Genomic DNA, 20,814 nt, shown 5'->3' on the forward strand with positions numbered 1-20,814 from the left:
TTGGGACTGAACGACCTTGGTAACATCCTTTTTAAAGTTGTAAGTTTTGCATCTACCTCCAAGCGGCAATGTATTCTTTCCCAGTATGAGAAAGTGACTTGTGGCACAGGTTCACAGCTTCTATTAAGGCTTCCTGTGTCTCTGTAGGATTGGTTCAAGTTTAATAGTTGAAAATACCTAGCCCATTGTCATAACAGGTAGGTTAGTTTTCATTAATCCCATTTTTCTGATGCTCATGTTTTCTGAAATTAAAGAACTATTTTCCTTTTGGGCTAAAAATGCTGCATGTTTGGTCTCAGCCCAAAGGTGAAATTAAGACAATTCAGTTTTTAGTGAGGGTGAAACACATTCTAATCCTGTTCTTACTTTTTAGGAACAGTTCCAGTAGAAATGACTGACATTTGGAAATGTCTGCATGCAAATTGTTCTTAATGAAGGGGTAGTACTTTTCTAGGAGTTTTGGAGGGAGGTGGTGAGTAGAGGAAATGCTCAGTGAGGTTCTGCTAAAATGTGCAGCAGAGCCAAATGAAATCCCATCACTGTGTTAAAATTTCAGTGTTCTTGCATGTGTAGACTACTGCTCTGAAGTGGAACACTTTTTGCATGAGGGGCAGGAGGCAGTGCTCACTGTGTAAACTGCAAAAAACCCCAAACCTCCAAAAGTACTGTTTTAACATCAAGAAAAGGAAGAACATTAAAGTTGTGCAGTTCAAGGATTCCAGGGGAAAATTCTTGAGATTCAGAATGTTAAGGTCCCAACAGAAGCATTAACCTTTCAACTTGCCCCTGTTGCATATCCATTTAATGCATGTATAATGTTGTACATATGCGCAACCATTAATTTTGTGTTGCTTTTATATTCATATAGACATAAAAAGAACTAAATTAAAAAAAAAAGATTAAGGTTGAAAAGTCAAGTATTCAAGTTTGAAAATGCTAAAATAAATTAGCAGCCTGGTATCTCTCAGTGCTTTCCTGTTCATTGACACCAGTTAAGGGAGACTTAAAAATAAGCAACAAATCAGTTGCTAACTATTGAATGTAAAATTCTGCTTGAGCTGTCACTACGTATTTGAAATGAATTTCAAGGAAACTGACTTGGCATTAAGCATCTATGCTTTGGAATCTGCCTGTACCATTGTCTGCAGAAGCATTTGTGTGGTGGTTCCTATTATTTAGCAGTTACTGTCAGTAGACCCGCCCGTCTGTAAACTGGAGGTGAAGCCTTCAAGATGGAGATGAAATTTGAAGCACAGTCACAGTCCTGTAGTAAAATATCCTTTGTGAAACAAAAACTTGAAGAGGGCTTGATTGGTGTCTGTCTTATATCACAAGTTTTAAAATCCCTTCAACCACTGTGTAGAATGCCATTTCTAATTGAAGACAAGTCCAAGTAATTATGATGATTATCTTCCTAGGAGAGGTTTTTGCAATATGTGGGAGTTGCAGCGCTTTGGGAAACTGGAATCCTAAAACTGCGGTGGTTCTTCAGGCTGATGATGCTGATGGGTAAGCTTTTAGTAATAAAAATACTGATCTAATACTTGCATTTTGATACTGAATTAAAATTCTAAAAACTATACACACTTCATAAAACGTTTTATCTAATCAGGTCTTTCCATTGTTTGATCATTTTGGAAAGCATTTTTAGAAAAAAGATGTTTACTAATGTAATAGAATTTGTAACTTACACACCTGCTATTCCAGTTATGAGTGATATCACATACTGGAGTGGTGTGGTAGCACTGCTCAGCAGTACACTTGCAAAAACTTCTTTAAAGTGTTGTTAAAGAGGATCTGTACTAAAAACTTCTGTTGCTGTGACTGTAAACCTATAATAAGAGAAGTTTTTTGTGTACTTATGAAATGGGGGAATATCAAACACTAACACTTGTGTTGCATAAATTTTTAAATGGTTTAGTATGGGAATAAATACTGCAGTTTCTTAAAATTACACTATGTTGCTTATTTTTCTCTGATTTGGGGAATAGCATGCCCAGAATCTGTTCCTAACTCTGCCAGTGACTGTGTGACCTTATTCATTTAACTGTTTCTCATTTTCACCCGTCTGTAAAATGAAGATAAAATGTTTTTCCTTACTTTGTAAAGCACCTCAGATCTACTGATGAAAGGCACAATAGAAGTGCTATGTATTTTATTATTGATGCATGCTTAACTAAGTCAACTAGAAGAGAACTTTTTGTGATTTTTATACAGTTTATTTTACAAGATGTATAAGAACATGCACTTATGTCTGAGATCACAATCAAGTTTCAAAGCTTCTTATATTTAATGGAATAGCTGACAGTGCTGCATATTTGTATTACCACAACATTCTAGATGTGGCCTTTTTCTAAATGGCTGGCTGACTCTCACTACTGCAGCATTGATAATAGATGGTTGTAGCAATAAAATCATACTGCAACTTCATTATAAATTCTGTAAAATGCTTTCAGCCTCTCAAACCATTTTAGAGGGCTGTTACATAAGTTCAGAACTGCTATTCAAGTTTCAAGAGTGCTAGCCTAGTGTATTTGTGAATGTTTCTTTTCCTAACTTATTTTAAAGAAAGAAAACAAACAGCCCTGGTGCTTTTTTTAAGAGGTAGCAAGAAATGTACCTAAATCATATTTTTCCAAAACCATATTTGTATACTTACCTGTTTCTATACAACTTTTAGTTTTGGGCTAACGATAAAATTTTTTGAAAACCTTCATGTAACCAAATACTTTTAAAAAAACTATTTTTCCGCAGTATGTTATGGAAAACTACTGTTGAACTTACTAGAGGAGTTGCTGTTCAGTATCGATATTTTAAAGGGTGCTTCTTAGGACCCAAGGTATGTATAACTTTTTAAGCTGGTGTTTTTGTTTTTTTTTTACTGTAATACTTTAACTCATAAGGAGTATGTCTTATGACTCCTGCAAAATAATATAATGGACACAAACTTAGTCTGCGACAACTTACTGTTACTAAATGGAGTTTGTTACTTTAATCATTCCTACCACCCTGTCCCACAACTGCTGGTTTTTGTTCCTCCAATAAAAGTGCGTGAGGATCATGCAGAGCTTAAATACATACAAAATCCATCATAAGTTCAGGTCATCTTTATCTGTTGTCACTAGAAGTAATCATTAAAAGCCAGCAACTTTATTACAAAGGGTAAGAGTATTGCATCATAATAATGTAAATGTGTAATAGCAGAAGAAAATTATTGGTAATTTAAGTAAACATGCTAAAATTCTGCTTTACTGGGCTGTCTTTAATATTTACATTTTTTATAAAACATTAAATTTTAACTGCCTCTTAACTGCTTTCATTTAAAAAAGCCAAAAAAGAGAGAGCATTCCAATATTTTCTACAGTTCCTAATTACGCATTTGCATGAGTTATACACCTGCAGTTTTTATGTGGATTCATACTGAAGATGCATGTGAGTAGGAGTTAGAAGGCAGCATAATCATCTGTGGATACCAAGCTCTTCTTGGGATTAAGGATAGGAGAGCTCCAAGGAGATGATCTGATCATATAGTCGTGTAGGGGAAAATGAACAGCTACTGTTTAGCTGCATTTTCCTAGAAGCCACCATACTGAAGAAGAGTGGTCCAGTAAACCCACCCAACTGTCTTTTGCACCTATTACGTCTACAAATATATTGTAGTTCTTCACTAGGGCCCAATTCATTATCAATTATATGTGACTTCATTAGTAAGTAAATACGTGGAAGGGCTGCAGAATCGTGCATCCTCTTTGTATAGCTCAAATATTTTAAATTATTTCATGGCTAATAAGTCTAAAAATTGACTGGTCTTGGTTTTCATTTTTTTTTGGAGATGGGGAAAAATTCTTTCTTGAGTTGAAAATATATTTGAAAAATACATTTATTAAAATTCTCAGTAACATTACTTATTTGACACATGCTCTAAAAGATAGTGTTACTTTATCAGTTCCAGCATGTGAAATCAGCTAATCTTAAACTGAGACTTAAAACGGATATTTGTGAAATATTCTAGGGGCATAAGAGGAGGGTACAATGATGGTTTTTTTCAAGGTGAGAAACTTATAAACGGGGACTCCTGTCAAGGTAGGTCAGTTTTAAGGCCTAACAAGTCGGATAGTTGTTCAGATACCCCAATATTTAAAATGTAAGCAGTAACAAACTGGGGGAAAAAGCATACTTAGCTTAAAAGAAAATTGGCAAGAAATTTTTTGCTAGTAAAACACATTTTTCCCTTGTAATATTTGCAAAAGTTCACAGTATATATTGGTGAGTGTGTTTCTTTAAGTAGGTGCTCTGTATCGTGCACGCTCTATGTACCGTGTGATGCAGAGGCTGCCAAGGTAAGTATGAATTTTATGGAATAGCAGAGTAAATAGCTACTGTATATAAAAACCCATATAAATAGCCATAGTGAGATAACTATCCACCTACAAAGTTTAAATTGCACCTTGTTATAAACACCTGACTTAATTTTTTAATAAAATAAATTTGGTTTCTGTGTCTAGAAGTGCTTTTCTAGTGGGTTGGCCCTTTTTTAGTTCTTAAGTTGTTTATGGGTATAGGAAAGATCAGTTGCATGGGTGGAGTGGACAAGTTTAAGAACAAAATAAAAAATACAACACAAATGAACCAAGTATACAGAGAACCTAAGGAGATGAAATGTTAATTATCTAATAACTAAGAACTATATTTTTAATATAATTTGAGATTCAAAATACTTTTCAATCACTGGACTGTATTATATATTTCCTGCTGTTTTATTTAGTACTCTTGGTTAACTTCTAAATTTGAAACTTATTATCTGTACAGTTGCACTAACACAAAATTTAGTAAGGGTCTGAAAGGTACTTCATATATCTTGAACTTTTAATCTATCTGAATAATCACTGAAATATCTGTATGCTAATCCTTCATCTGCTAAACAAATTAGGGGGTTAAGTATCTCGAAATATGTTTTGGAAAAAGTCATTTTCTACTTTTGTAGTCCCATAATAAAGTTTCAGTTTGTAAATTTATAAACATGCATTAGAATAAAAAATGCTAAAGACAAACCCAGTTTAAATATGTACAGTGGTTAGTAGTTCTGTTTCACATTTCTTCATGAACTGAGGGTGCCACATATGCTTGAAACAGAACATCATATTGATATATATGTGAATATTGGCTAAACTAGAGGCCACAGACATAAGGGCTAATAGAGGAAACTGACCACTTCCACCTATCTAGAAACAAAATACTAATACAAATGAGAAGCTGAAAATTTTAGCACAGCAAAATATGCTTTATAATCAGAACATAAGAATGGCCATACTGGGTCAGACCAAAGGTCAATCCAGCCCAGTATCCTGTGTGCCGACAGCGGCCAATGCCAGGTGTCCAAGAGAGAGTGAACCTAACAGGTAATGATCAAATGATCTCTCTCTCCTGCCGTCCATCTCCACCCTCTGACAAACAGAGGTTAGGGACACCATTCCTTACCCATCCTGGCTAATAGCCATTAATGGACTCAACCTCCATGAATTTATCTAGTTCTCTTTTAAACCCTGTTATAGTCCTAGCTTTCACAGCCTCCTCAGGCAAGGAGTTCCACAGATTGACTGTTTGCTGTGTGAAGAAGAACTTCCTTTTATTTGTTTTAAACCTGCTGCCCACTAACTTCATTTGGTGGCCCTTAGTTCTTATATTATGGGAACAAGTAAATAACTTTTCCTTATTCACTTTCTCCATACCACTCATGATTTTATATATTCAATCACATCCCCCTTTAGTCTCCTGTTTTCCAAGATGAGAAGTCCTAGCCTCTAATCTCCCCTCATAATAATCTCAGTATTCAAATTCAAGAAGAAATAAGTTGAAAAATCCTTTCCCTCAATCTTGTAAATTGTCATTTTGGGTAGTATCTCTGACTGGTTTTATTTCGCTTGAAAATATGGTGTCAAATTAAAAGGACAGTTTATATTTAAGTATTTATGTGTACAACCAATATGAATATTTAATACTAAATAGTAACTGTCTTGGGTTGTTTTAAGATTTGCTACCATCTTCCCCCCTTATTTATAAATATAAATGAAAATTCATGAATATGAATTATTTGTGTACAGTTAAGGCATGTCTTGGCTGCATTAATGAAAGGCAGCACATCCATGCAGAAGGAAAAAAGCTTTTAATGAATTCTAGATACCTTTTGCAATAGCTTTTATGTATCTTGTGCATTTTTGTGAACAAGTGGTTACATACACTTATAGAAGCAAAGTATTACTAGATATTTCTGCTATTTTGTACAAGCTGAGCTTTTGTTTCAAACGTATATATGTCTTTTAAAGATATACTCACTTATTGCGATTACTTTGCTTCAAAGTTCTATTTTTATGAAGTTCCTTATTTGGGCAGGTTGCTTCTGGGGGGAAAAAAAACTGTTGGGGGAAAAAAAATAACAATCCTGTTTGGAACATGTCATGCATGTATATTATACATAAATTAAATATACTATACTATTAAGTATGGTTTTTAAAAGCTCATTGTGGTGAATACAGAATAAATAAAATACATAAACTCTTGGCCTTTATTTAATATTTTCCTTCCAGTAAATAAGCTTGCACATTTTAGGGAATTTCCTTCAAGGAAATATACAGTGACTAAGCCACCAGTGGGTGTAGCAAAGCTTTGAAAACTTGGCATCACTCTTCATTCACTTTTTTAAATATTGGCAGAATACTGTTTGATATATTCATGGGGATTTTAACAGAGCTTTGTATTTTCTTAAAATTTTCTAGTAATAAAAACACTCCAAAGATGAATCTTGGGTTCACGCTCTGCGTTTACTAGCAGAGTACCCTAGCAAAATCCTTTGGCTGTCAGTCAGTAGCAGGCTAGCAACTTCTAGTTTCTGCCTAACTGCTAGCAATGAGGGGGTTCTCCACTTTACTGTGGTACAGCAGTAAGTTGTGTGTTAAATCGTTACTACTTGAAAATGTTTCAGGCAACAGAAAATACTAGGCTAACTAGCTTTCGATGTTAGGTAACTTAAATGTGTGTTCTAGAGTCTTTGTGCCTTGTGAAGTCAGCTACCCTTTGAGCTTTCAGATTTTGTGCCAGTGCTGGTTGATGTGCTCAAATATGGTCTATCAGAGTGGTATAAAAACCTAGGTAGATGGACCTTGTTGTCAAAAGTGCAACGTTAAAAGTCATGCTTTAGTCTTCTAAGGCATTCAGCTGCCTTGTGCTCTTACCCAGCTTTTATATGGCACATAGGTTCCATTTTGAGAATCTTGGACTTATGGTGTGCATGTGAAATGCCCATTTAGGCACCTGGCATTACACTTGCACAGATTCCATTGGTGAGTTCCATTGGTGAGACTGACTTCCTTTGTTCATACCCTGCTATCATTGTTTGTTAGCTTTTGGAGAGGTCACTGGGCTACTTGATGGGAGCAGCTGTGGGCACCTGCCTCCCTGCTGGCAGACATAGTTTTCACTGTGGGAATCCAGAGTGTGTGTGTCAGCCAAAAGCGTGTGGGTCTGTTATAAGAAAACAGGGAAGAAACTTGACTTCACATTCTTTTCAACTTACTCATATTTTAGACAATTCTGTTTTCCCTTTCCCTCTATTATCCTTGCAATTGTGATCTCTCTCTCTGTGTGTGCTGTTAATTAGCATAACATTACCGAAAGAGAGATTAATAACGTAATACTGTGTTATAACTAGATGTATTCTACCTTTTTAAAGCATCAAGTGCTAAATAACTTTAGGTATGTATTTTGCATGAAGTGGCTTTGGGTGGGGTATATGCAGCTTTGAGCTAAATGGAACCTTGGCATTTCTTTTTAGCAGTGATACAGAGATCAAGCCTAAATTTACTGAATACTTTTAAATCTTTTGGCTTTTGGGGTCACCTAATGCAAAAACCTTAATAGATTGCATATCCTTTACATAATATCAGGAAGTCCTAGCTGGTGCTAAAAAATTGATACTGAGCCATAAACATTCACAATGTTCAGATATTTTGATTATTACTATTGGATTTTAAGTTTGTCTGAATTTTTCATTTTTATCAGCAAATTAAGTTGTTTCTGTTAATCCGAAACAAAATTAATGTTTTCGTCTTTTTTTAACTCTGCTGAGACGAAACTGGTGTTGGAGCTTATGATGCTTTGTAAGAGAAAGGACAGTGTAGGCTTGATGAAATCTAGAGTGGCTTCTTAGCCAAAAATACCAGGATGGTGAACCCCGGAGATAGCTAACAGCACTTCCTGTAGAAAATGGTAACCATGTATTGATAGGGGAAGTAGATAATTTAAGGAAAAAAAAGGGCAGAAAAATAACTTTAGTCATTAAGTCCCATTCAGTACAGATTATCCAGAGATTTGGGCCCAACAAAGTCTCAGTTCCTGCTTCTGCAGCCAGCCAAATGATTCACTATAAGCTCTAACTTAGAAAGCATTTTTAAAGTTCTGTTGATCCTCGCAACAGAGAAACTATCATTGTTCTCAATATCTAACTGGCTTTCTACCAGATTCACTAAAACCAAATATTGCCCCCTACAATTGCCAAAGTTTGGGGGGACCCACAAATTTAATCTTGGTCCAACCAAAACTAACCACAAAGGACTTCACTGATAGCTTGTTGTGTATAAAGTTAGAAGCATATTTTTGTAGTGGGATTTCTTAATCTTCTGCCCTGGCATCTTCATCCCTCTTCTGTGGATTCTTCTATGAATACATTCTCCTTTGCCCAGGAATAGTCTATATATGTAAAATATTTAACATGGATATATGGTTCACCTAAAATGATGTGCCTCCCTTTTGAGCATTGTGAACGCTTTCTTTATGCTTTTGCTATGCCTTTTAAGCTGTGTAAATTTTTTATATTCCTTTTGTGGTAGTGAACCAAACTCGGATGTTCTATTTGAGGTAATGCAGAAGAGCAGGACATCTGCCACAGCCAAAACACTTTTGTGTCAGTCTGAGTTCCTCACCAAATAAAATAGATATTTTTAAAAAACTTGTGTTGGATGGGTTAGAAGCCTACCTGAAGGAATAAATTTAAGTATTAATATTAGTATTAATTATCTGAATAACTATTGAAGTACCACAAATTAAAACAAAAACCTGAGTTCAGTGAGAATTGTTTTCTTGTTGGAAAGCGTAACTTTCCAATAAAGTACAGTAGCTATAAATTCTGAGGATTTAATAATTCCATCCAACTTCTCTGCTCCCAGTCTGAATTTGTCAGTTTGTCATAGTGTGACCTGACTCATCAAATCGCATCATCAGCAGTCTCAGAAGTAAGAAGCAAGCCTTTTCTTTTCTGAGGGTATGTCTACACTAACCACCGGATTGGCGGGCAGCGATTGATCCACCAGGGATTGATTTATCACGTCTAGTCTAGACGCAATAAATCGACCCCCGAGCGCTCTCCCGTCGACTCCTGTACTCCAGCTCCATGAGAGGCGCAGGCGGAGTTGACGGGGGAGCGGCAGCAGTCGACTCACCACGGTGAAGACACCATGGTAAATTGATCTAAGTACATCTACTTCAGCTACGTTATTCACGTAGCTGAAGTTGTGTAACTTAGATCAACCCCCCCCCTCCCCCCCCAGTGTAGACCAGGGCTTATTCTTTAGCATCTTTTCTTATTCTTTAGCATATAAATTAAGATCACAAGCACCCAAAGTGGCATTGTGGGTAGAATATCAGATATGACATAAGAGATTATTGCAGACATTTAACTTTTAAATTACAGACTATCGATGGTCCCTGCCAAGTCATAGTTCACAAGTGGGAGACTCATCTACAACCACGATCAATAACCCCTTTAGGTATGGGCATCAATTGCATCTGTTTGAGGCATATGCATAAGATTACTAATATGCTGCACATTGGTTTAGTGGGATTGACAACAATTTATAGCTTTCAAATATTTAAATTTAGTAATGTGTTGCAGGTAAATAAAATTTCTTTATACATCATGGACCTCATTCTCAAAACCTTAAAATTATCAAATCTTAAACTCCCATGAGCAACTGCTTTAAAAAGCAATAGATTTGAAGTGGTTTCCTAAATATTGTCTTTTGCCTATTTCTATTTAAATTGGAGTTAGCATAACTTTTTGATGTTTGTCACTCTTTGAGACTGAGGATCCATAGTTACATTTTTAAAAGAAGTGTGAAGAAGGGGAGGATATGAATTTACCCTTGTCCTTGTTCATATGAAGTTCCAGTAGTAAATTTAAAGAGGACTTTAATCTTTAATCCCAGTGAGTGGGCATCTTAAATAGATATTACTAACAACAATAGCAACATAATTCAAGGTGATGGAGTTTTTTTCTAACTGGTAAATACCAGAAATCCCCCTTTTGTTGTAGGGACATATGATACGAACTTGATTAAGTTCCTTAGTTTTCTGAAATCCAAACTTTCTTTTTAAAAAGTGATTGAAGTCATCCATTGAGTGTAGTTCAGATCACAGGATGGCACTCTTCTACATATATTTTTTGTCTAGTATATCAGAAGGCCAGTGTTTTCTAAACCTGAATTAGTTCATTCTACATATATTAAATACCGTCTGGTTCCTGGAGAGAGTGTACCCTTTAGTTAGAATCTTCTGTTTAAATATCTGTTAGGATTAATCATGTGTATCAGAAGGGATTACTGTTGCTTACTAGTTAGTTTTTTTTTGTGAATTAGAGCAGTTAAGGATTTCTTTTCCTGCAGAAAATTGTTTTTTCTGTATATTGGTCAGCAGTTAATATTCTGGTCTATATTCCACTCTCTGTTGAACTTTTTTTCTAATACATTTGTTTACCTTACTCTGAACAGTTTTGAATTTTTAAGTAATATTAAACTTTATTCTTTTTCACCCAGTAGTCATTGGAAAAAAATACACTGGTCCTGTGAATTCTGGGGTGATTATTTAAAATGTATAATATATTTCCTAGGAAAGCTAAAGTACTAATAAATGTAATGAGATAAGAACTTACTTATTTTTAATACGTTAAATGAACTTCCCAGGGATCTATCTATTTAATATAGCAGCTCTGTTTGTTTATAAAGTCTTTTTTTAAAAAGAAAAAGAACTTTCTTGATCTAGTAAAACCTGGATATTGGAGATCTAGAGCTGTGTGAAAACTTTTGCTGTCAGAAATCACTCTTTGCAAGTTCATTGAAAAAATAAAACATCTCTTTTGTCACAAAAATGTCAGTCTATTAATGCAGATAGAAAACTTGTCATTACACCACAAAACGTTCTTTAATTACTATTAAAGATTGAGGGCAGAATTGTGGTGTTTTTTACAAAAGGCTAATGACATTATTGGCAAAATATTACTAAGTCAAATTTGGTTCTCAGATTTTGAGAAACAAAGTGATTATTTCTTTAGTGTTTTTTTTTTTTAATGGCTCTGAATGGTTATGGTTATGCTGGTGAGTTTGCATACTTCCTGAGCTTCCTGTTTTATAACCTTTCTGAGTAGGGTAAAAGTGAAGAAACACTTTGAATATCTTGTTCCAGGGAAACGGGTCTGTCAGATGCACAGAATAAGCATTTTAATTGTGACTAACTTGATTTAGAAGCTTTTCGTAGCAAAAAGCTTGTATGCTTTCAAGAAACATTTCTTAAACACTGTCAACATATATAATACTAAACGGATCTTGAACGCTAGTGAAACAGAATACTAGCAATATAGTGTAATCTGCAAGAGAACCAAACTTGTAGAATGCATTTAATAGAATTTTGCAATAAATATGCTTATTCTTTGTCTACTTTTTTCCTTCTAAATTTTAAATACAGTAGTTTAATTTTGACATTTGACTCTAAGGTAAGAATGCTAACTAGTTTCCTTCCGTTTCCCCTCCCTTCAATTACAGAAAATGACATCTCTGTTGATGATGGACAGTTTGGAATCCATAGTAAGTAAGGTGTATTAATTACTTTAAAATCCTTACCAGCATGTATGAATTTTAGGAAGTCAGGTGTTAGCGATTAAAAATATTTTGAAATTCTAGGTGTTGGCTTAAACAAAACATTTGCCAATGCCTGAGGGCCTGCTTCCGACTGGTGATGCCCTTTTCAGGGGGAAGAGCACCAGCCATGTGCCAGGGAGATATTCTACTGACTGCAGGATGCTGTGGCATTATGTTTTGGCCATGATCTTCATCCTCCCCAGATTCTCGCTGCTGTGTGTCAGCTGTTAGGTTTGGTAATATCTTTTAGGTGTTGTCTACACTACAGAGTTATGTTGACAAAAGTTATGTTGACTATCAAAAAGCACTATAATACACTCTCTCTGTCACCAGTGTGTGTCCACAGTTGGGGCTCTAGCATAGACCGTGAGAGTAGTGCACTGTGGGTAGCTGTCCCACAGTCCTACTCACCACCTTTTGCTGCTAGCATTTGTAGGTTGGCAGAGTGGCTCACAGTGCATCGTGGGTTCGTGGCATTTTTCAGTGGCCCATGTTTACTGTATGCTCACCATCTCTATGTTAAAGGATGGATCCTGCACTGCTCTCTACTGCTCTGTTAACTGTCAATTTGTAATGTTAAATTGAACATACCTGTTAAGCCCATTTTGGTAAAATTTCAAAACTTTCCAGTCTAGGCAAAATTCTTAGTCCAGCCTTAGAATAAACATGGACAGTCTGCCTAAATAAATCAGTCCAAGAGCCATCAATACACTACCTCCCCAATTGCTCTCATATGTATGTGCCCACACTTGCATGCTTCATACCAAGTTCTCCCTCACTTTACAACTGTGTTTTCACACACCTCACAGCCACGCCACCATTCACTCATTGCTCAGCCCTCTAACACCTACAAAATTATCCAAGTTTGACACTACTGTCACACATTGCACATCAATTCTGTCCCTTCCACTAAATTCTTAACTTCTGTTTTCTCCTGTCTTTGCTTTATGCTTCCCCCCCAAACTACCTCTCTTACTCCTGTCTTCAGAGTTGTCACTTCTTTTCACAGCCGCACTAATCTATTGCTTCTCAGCAGCTTCAAAGCTGCAGAAGCAATTTCTGATCATCTGGTAGCTGGTACCTTGTGCCCCCTCCTGGCAGCCCCACTTGTAGCACTACTTTCCTCATTCTGAGAAGCTGAGGATTCTTCTCTACCTCTTGCCAGCACACACTCTCTTTCACGTGGTGGTGGTGTTGTTGTTAAGTCTTGGTACTTCCTGCAATACACGTATATTCTCAGTAATTTTATTTTTTCAAAGTGTGTTTTTAGTTTTTTGACTGGTCTATGCATTTTATAATTTTTTTTTTCCTCTCTTACACTTAAATTTAATTAATTGAGTAGTGAGTTCTAAAATGCCTAACCAGTCCTGGCTGGAGTAATTATCCCTATTGGTAACTTTTTAAAAATATAATATCTAGGTTTTCTGTTTCTATTGCTGGCACACATCCGCACGTTACTGCGGTGCACATAACAAAATTTATTCTGCACATGGGTGGAAAAAATTGGAGGGAACATTGGTTACAGGTATGGTAGACTGTGCTAAAGAAACTAGTTATGTGAAATCACATTATTTCAAAGTTATACCAATATTCTATTTTTAATTTATATTGATGTATGTTTCTTTTTTGAAAAGCTCTTGGGCTGTATATAACTGTTACTACTTTTCATCATGTTTACTTTGCCAGACGGTGTTCAAACTCTGGATTCTGGGTGGCTGTCCTGTCAGACTGAAATAAGATTACGTCTACATTATTCTGAAAAACCACCTGTCTCAATATCCAAGAAGAAATTTAAAAAATCTAGGTTTAGGTAAGATCATCATAAGTTGCAATTTTTGTAATGTTAAGTTCCATCACAAGTTAAATACTGTAGTGTGCTCGCATGCCTTGCATACCTCAGTTAACATAGTTTTACAACTAAAGCTATAAATAATACTTACCAATATGTATTACTGTGCCCTTCCCAGATATTCACAAGCTTTGCCGAACATCTGCTGATAACATTAAATCAGTGGTGCTCCTTTCCTCAGGCTTCTCCCATTGCTAACTTTTTTCTTCTTTGAACAATTATGTTAAGAGGCCACAATGTACGTTAGCATCCCATTTCTATAATGATCCTAAGTCTATTTTACAGCTACTTGTGGGGGTGGGGATACTGTCATACATGAGATATTTATATATCCTTACATGTGCTGTCCAATGAAACAAATAATTAATTTGGTATTTTTTAATGTTCCATTATGATGTTTTAGATGAATGTGAAAAAATTAATAGCTGTTACAATCCTTTACTTCAGTTAATTTTACTGTAGTCCTGATTTTGTTCAGAGCTATATTTCTTGAGATTCTTCATTAAATATTTAATATTGAGTTCTCTTTATGAAAAAATGAAGCAGTACATTTAGATGAAAGAACTACTTCAATTTAGCCCATTTTCAGTCTTTATATTTTTATGATAAGTTATTTTAATAGGTCCCTTTTCTCAAACTACAAAAAATATCCATATACAGTAAAAGCTGTTTTATCCAGCACTTCACCAGCTGGAAAGCTCTATAAACCAGCATTTCTGATCTTCAGTGAAATTCCAGTTTATAATCCGGTTGGCGTGGGGGTGGGTGCAGGGTGCTGGATCCGGGGGGGAGGGGGGCACTCACCACAGGTGGCTCCCCACAAGCAGTGACATGTCCCGGCGACTCCTAGGTGGAGGTGCCCCAAGCCCCCGCCTGCACCCACTCCTGCACCCCAGCCCTGCACCCAAACTCCTTCCCTCTTAGTTAACCGGCATTTTTCACTTACCAGCACTCCCCATTCCCCCAAAATGCTGGATAAAACAGCTTTTACTGTAGCAGGTGGTATAGCATCATATACCAGGAAGTAAACAGACTGCATTTCATAGTAGGTACACACATATCCCTTTGTCTTAATTTTCCTTAGCCCTAGAAAAAGAAAGTATAAACTATGTGATTAGATGTGACTTATCTCTTCAGTTATATACATGCAGTGCTCAAGTCTGATCGTGTTAAGTGCGGTTAGCTGTCAAATATTTTATACAGCTTTTGATAGTGCAGAGATTCTCCAGCTTTTAAAATAGCATATCTGCTGTGATTTTTTTCCTCCCAGTCTCAATCATGCTGACCGCCTGCCTTCCAATTTGCAGTTGGTTAGAGGATTGGGTTATACTTGTTGGAAAATATTAATGTGTATATTTTTAATCAGTGTGATTTAGCTGCTGTAAGTCAGATACTGAGCCGACACCATGTGACCAGCTAGCTTTTCACATACCACCAGCAAGTGCTCTGCAGATCATGGGCCATAATCTGAGAGCCCTGTCATAATGAACGCCTGGCTAAGATGGTAGCTCTCCCTCCCACCCCCCCCTTCCGGTGCTCAACCTTGTCATGAGGCTGGAGAGGTAACTGCGTTACTTAGAACCATTGCACCTAATATGCCCTTGCTCTGTCCCAGTACTGTAACACCTGACGGTGTTTCCTGGGGCACACCATTGGCAGGGCATGCAAGAGAGATAAGGTAATTCTTGAAACCTGGTCCTAGTCTTCCTGAGAATCCGTGCACTGCCCTTTTGCTGGTTACTTCAAGGACCTCCTTGCTGGCTTGTTACTAGCAATTCAGGAGGGCAGTGAGAGGCTTTGAACCTCTTTCCCTGTAGTACATTGGCTCTTCTGCTATCTTGGACCATTCATATCACCAAAGTCCTGATGTGCATGGCAGATTGAACAGACATGACAACCCCCCCCCCCCCCCCCCCCCCCCCAAAGATTGGGATTCATTAGAACTCTAATAAACACGTCTCAGCTCGATATCCCTACCAAAACTGGGAATCCTGGGCAGTGCCAGGTCAGACAAAGGAGGTAAGTCTGCATGTAACGGTTCAATCATTTAGCAAAAACTTGGTCTCATGACTCATACCTAGACTATTTTCTCAGGAAGCATCCTCACTGGACAGTAAGGTTCCAGGGAAAGTCGAGCTTCACACGATTTTTGCATACAGCCAGAGGAGATGTTCTCAGGGTTTTCTGGGCCTGATAAGTCTGGTGGTAATCTTCAGTTAGATCTGGATGGTTAAATTCTGTTTTTATTGACATGGGTGCATTGAGACACCTTTCACAGAAGGGTTCCACACACAAAAACTTTCTTTTTAGAACCAGAAATTGCATATGTTAAGTGATCTAAATATCAGAAGAGGTGTATAATGCACAGAGGACCTGAAGAGTTCTGGTATATGAAAGGATGGATGGTCTGAAGTCCGTTGGATAGTCAGAACAGCACAATTAAGGTGCTTGTGGCTGCTCTTTCCACTGTCTAGGGTCCTGTAGTGGAGGGTCAGTTTTAGTCTCTGGACTGTTTCAGATTTTTCTTTCTGTGGTATTGAGGATACAGATTTGATGTAGAGGCTCTATACTGGCAGCATTCTCTCAGTGGGATTTGTTTGCTGCTTTTAGTGTTATGTGGACGTCTTTTTGTAACTGCGAAAAATATCTCCATTTACTTTGCTTTCTTTGTAATTGACTGAGAAAGGGGTTGGAACCTGGTTATATATACTTCCTTTGATAGGAAACAGAGGCAGAAAACCTGTTTCATGGAATGATGATGTTTGCTGGATGCAACTTTGTTTGCTAGGATAGGGCACATTGGAAACCAGGGAGAATTCTCCACATTCCATGTAGGACCACTTATTGTTTTCAGTCTGGGAACCTTCATAAACACTACATTCAATTTAATTTTGTGTTTGTTTAAAAATAATCTGAGGTTTACTCTTTCTTTGCATTTGTCTTTGTGGCTTATCAATAACACAGGATATATCTACTTATATTACTTGACTTTAGGAATATTAAGGGACTTGTGTGTTTTGTGTGTGCATATTCATACATCAGTTGTCATATGCTCAAGGCTGAGGGGCTGATGGTGGCAATTACCCTAGTCTTCAGTTGCCTTCAGGTGACCCTTTGTTGTTGGTAATGATCTCCTAAAGGAGGCCATCTGTTCACTCTAGCACCCATATAATTAGTCAGTAATGATTACTATCTTTTTACACAGTGGGAAAACTTTTCAGAGCATCCAGTAACTATTTTTCAAAAGTAACTTGTGCACTTATAAGCCAAAATTAATCATTTTTGAAAATGGAATGTAGTTACTAGAGCCTAAGTTTCTCTGAAAGTCTGTGCAACTCAGGCTGCATGTACTCTACAAGTGAGGGGTGTGATTCCAAGATTGCGTACATGTACTCGCACTAGCTCTCATCTGAACTAGCATGCTAAAAATAGTAACGTAGTTGCAGTAGGTTGGGCAGTTGTGGGTACAGTCTAGCCATCCCAAATACAAACCTGCCTGAACCCCATGGTTCTGTGTGATGGGATCCCCAGGGTACAACCTGAAACTGTGGGACTGTTGTGCCCCCTTAAGTCTCCAGCCTGGGTTGTCTCTCATGATGCAATGCCAGCCAGTGACAGGCAGTGAACTCTTCCGGGTGCTGTGATCGCTCAGCCATCAGCATGTGGAGATCCACACACAGCTAAATTGTATGAAGGCTTTCCCAGTCATTCATGAATTATACAGAGTGAGGCACCAGCAAATCACCCTAGTCCTCAGCCTTGCAACGCTGAAATATACCATCTTACACTGCTCAAGACTCTCTTGGACAGTGCAAGCTCATTAATTAGTTCTCCATTCCAACAAGGGTAGTAGACATGCAACAATCCTTTTTAGCCTGAGCTGAGATTCTCTAAGCATTTTAACCTAAAACACTCTGTTTTAGGTAAAATATAAAACAGGTTTATTAACTACAGAAAGATAGACTAAATGATTATAAGTAGCAGGCATAGAGCTCAAAGTTGGCTTCATAAGAAATAAAAATAAACTCGCAATCTAAATTCTACAGACTAAGTAAGGTTTGATTCAAACAGCTTTTCTCACCCTAATAGGTGTTACAGGCATCTTACAGTTCCAATACATAGGGTGGATTTCCTTCCCAGCCTGGGACGTATCTCCCCAATTCAAAGTCTGTTGTCTTCCAGACTGTCTTCGAGGTGTTGAGATGGAGAGGAGAGGCCAAGTGATGTCACTGTCCCTCTTCTATACTTTCTTCCAGTTGCTAGAAAGATCCTTGCTGTGATGAGGGTTAGGCAGCCCCAATTGTGTGTGTGTCCTCTCTAGGAGAGTGGATTCTTCTCAGTGGGTCATCAACAAATGTCTGGCTGGTCCTGATGTAAATCTGTTTTACTGGGTTGCCTCTGAAAGGCTGGCTGTGGGTGTCTCCCAACTTCACAGCATATTTCAGTAACACACACATAACAATACTTCAGATTCACACAATCCAGTAGGGTAGTAGTAATCAACAGATCATGACTTCTCAAATGATACACAAGGCATACTTTGTGACATGATTATATGTTTTGTACAGTGGTGATTATGGGGGTTCCAGGGTGCTATTTTGAGGTACAGAATGTTACAATATGTACTCAGCAGCTAGCCTGTGCTGCCAGTGCCTAGGCTGCTGTGGCTATGCTGTTTTTAGCATGCTAGCCTGGATGAAAGAGGGCGTGGGTAGGTGTACATGAGCTGCAGACCACACCCCTTGTTTGTAGCATAGACATATCCTTAGGGATTGTCTGCATGGTGAATTAGCATGCAGCAAGCCAGGGTGAGTCTACAGCCTGCTATTTGCTGTGTGCTAGCTCGCCATGTAGACCCTGCTACACTAAAAGTTCTGTTGTGCGCTTTGACATCCTCCTCTTTGGGACTGCAAAACTTTTAGTGCACGGTAGCAGGTCCACCTGGTGTGTTAGTGTGGCAAACTAGCACACTATAGAGTCACACTGTGGCTTGCTGCACACTAACTCATGTGGACAACTCCAATTCTCCTAAGTCATGTAAGCATTTTTGAAAATCTTACACAGTGTCTTGAGCTTTTGTGATGTGCAAGAGCATAAACTATGAGGTTAAAATCTAAATCTGTAGAGGTGGTTTGGAAAGTATAACTAGAGAGTAATGGCTCCAGGATGGGAGGAGTAGGGAAGTATTATCCCACTAATGTTGCCTTGAGATCTTGGTCATCATGATGTTTAGGGAAATATAGGTAGTACAATGGCATATAAAGTTTTTGTGGGGCAGAATCCTACTGGTTCTACTAATCTAGTATTTTGTAGGCTTTTGAGTTGTTGCTGTCACTGAAGATGCTTCGCTAATTTTCTAGCATCTGATTTGTTTTTCTTTTTGGTGCATAGGGTGAAGCTGACTCTGGAAGGCTTGGAGGAAGATGATGATGATGACAACCAAGATAAAACTGTTACTCAGAAAATGTCAAACACTCTGGAGATCTCCTTAATAAGCGATACTGAGTACAAATCTCGGCACTCTCAGCCAGAATGTGGTTATGGTTTGCAGCCTGATCGATGGACAGAATACAGTATACAGACAATGGAACCAGATAACTTGGAATTAATCTTCGACTTTTTTGAAGTGAGTACTTATCTGGCATATGTGTTAGGAAGTGATGAGTCTTTGGTGCAGGAAGAGTAATTTTAAATAGCTGAACAGCTAGCAATTTTATTTTAAAAATTACTAAAAATATTTAGTCCAGAGAAGTTGTTCTCAACCAGGCATATTTGTACCCCTGGGGGTACACATGGTGTTCCAGGGGGTACATCAACTCATCTATATATTTGCCTAGTTTTACAACGGGCTACAGAAGAAGTCAGTACAAACTAAAATTTCATGTAGACAATTACTTGTTTATACTGCTCTATATATTATACACTGAAATGCAGTACAATATTTATAGTCCAATTGATTTATTTTATAGTTATATGGTAAAAATAAGAAAGCAATTTTTCAGTAAGTCTGCTCTGACACTTTTTTGTATTTTTGTCTGATAGTGTAAGCAAATAGTTTTAAAGTGAGTTGAAACTTGGGGGTACTCAAGACAACTCGGACTCCTGAAAGGGGTACAGTAGTTTGAAAAGGTTGCGAGCTGCTCGTCCAGAAAAGAGAGTAGACCAGTTCTTCCTAATTGTTTCACTTACTGCCAACTCAGGGATATGGGTCCCACTGTTTAGTCAAGGAGCTCTTTACATACCTTAAGAGTCCCTGTGATTAAGACCGAGCAAAATAATCACTGTTGTTAACCAGAGCTATTTTATTACCAAAAAGGAAAACATTAAACAAAATGCAAGTGATGGAGAGCAAGTGATAAACTGGTTACTTCCATTACAATCTCTTCCATATCATCAGTATATTGTGACTTCAGTATATTTGTAGTTAACTAAGAATGTTTATAGATGGTCAAAATAATTTGTGTCAGGGCAGGTGTACCTTTTGGATATTAATAAATAGCCAGTCAGTTGGTAAAGAAGCAACTGTAACTACATCTATGAAATCAAAGAAGATATTTAAATCAGTTACTTAGAAGAAGCCATTTAAGGAGCTGTCTTGAGACAAGCCAGTTAACCATTATTAAGAACCTTAAATCCACGTAACTCCCACTATTCCTGTTTACCAATATTTATCATCTGTCTTCTGTGCAGGAATACATGGACTAACCACTTGGTGATTAGCAGGAGAAAAACTGCTAGTATTTTAAGTTACAACAACATTTCACTATTCCAACAAAATCATTACAAGGGTTTTTTGTTTTTTTTTTGTTTTGTTTTTTTTTAAATCTAATAGTTTGGCAATGTCTTAGTTAACTTTCTCTCACCAATCCCTGTTGAAGTTTTTGGGAAGATTTTCCTTGGGTTGGTTTCTTTTTGAGTCTGCTCTGTTTCTTATGTGTCTGTGGCAGCTTGTTTGTAGAGATGGACAGGATGAGTTGCAAAGTGCTTGCTGTCTAAACAGAGTTA

The 20,814-nt window shown here is 37.4% G+C and overlaps 1 protein-coding gene across 4 annotated transcripts in view; it reads left to right on the plus strand.

Annotated features, from left to right (window-relative positions):
* GPCPD1 (glycerophosphocholine phosphodiesterase 1) overlaps nucleotides 1-20,814 on the plus strand; it is a 75,713-nt gene that overhangs the window by 20,411 nt on the left and 34,488 nt on the right. For all 4 annotated transcript variants that reach the window (XM_043544082.1, XM_037896181.2, XM_037896184.2 and 1 more), the window contains exons 3-8: nucleotides 1,419-1,509; nucleotides 2,755-2,839; nucleotides 9,743-9,818; nucleotides 11,865-11,906; nucleotides 13,647-13,770; nucleotides 19,201-19,435. In XM_043544082.1, coding sequence (XP_043400017.1) covers nucleotides 1,419-1,509; nucleotides 2,755-2,839; nucleotides 9,743-9,818; nucleotides 11,865-11,906; nucleotides 13,647-13,770; nucleotides 19,201-19,435 — 653 coding nt within the window. The remainder of the gene's footprint in view (nucleotides 1-1,418; nucleotides 1,510-2,754; nucleotides 2,840-9,742; nucleotides 9,819-11,864; nucleotides 11,907-13,646; nucleotides 13,771-19,200; nucleotides 19,436-20,814) is intronic.

The sequence above is a fragment of the Chelonia mydas genome, chromosome 3 (assembly GCF_015237465.2).
Source record: "Chelonia mydas isolate rCheMyd1 chromosome 3, rCheMyd1.pri.v2, whole genome shotgun sequence".
NCBI classification, from domain to species: Eukaryota; Metazoa; Chordata; order Testudines; family Cheloniidae; genus Chelonia; species Chelonia mydas.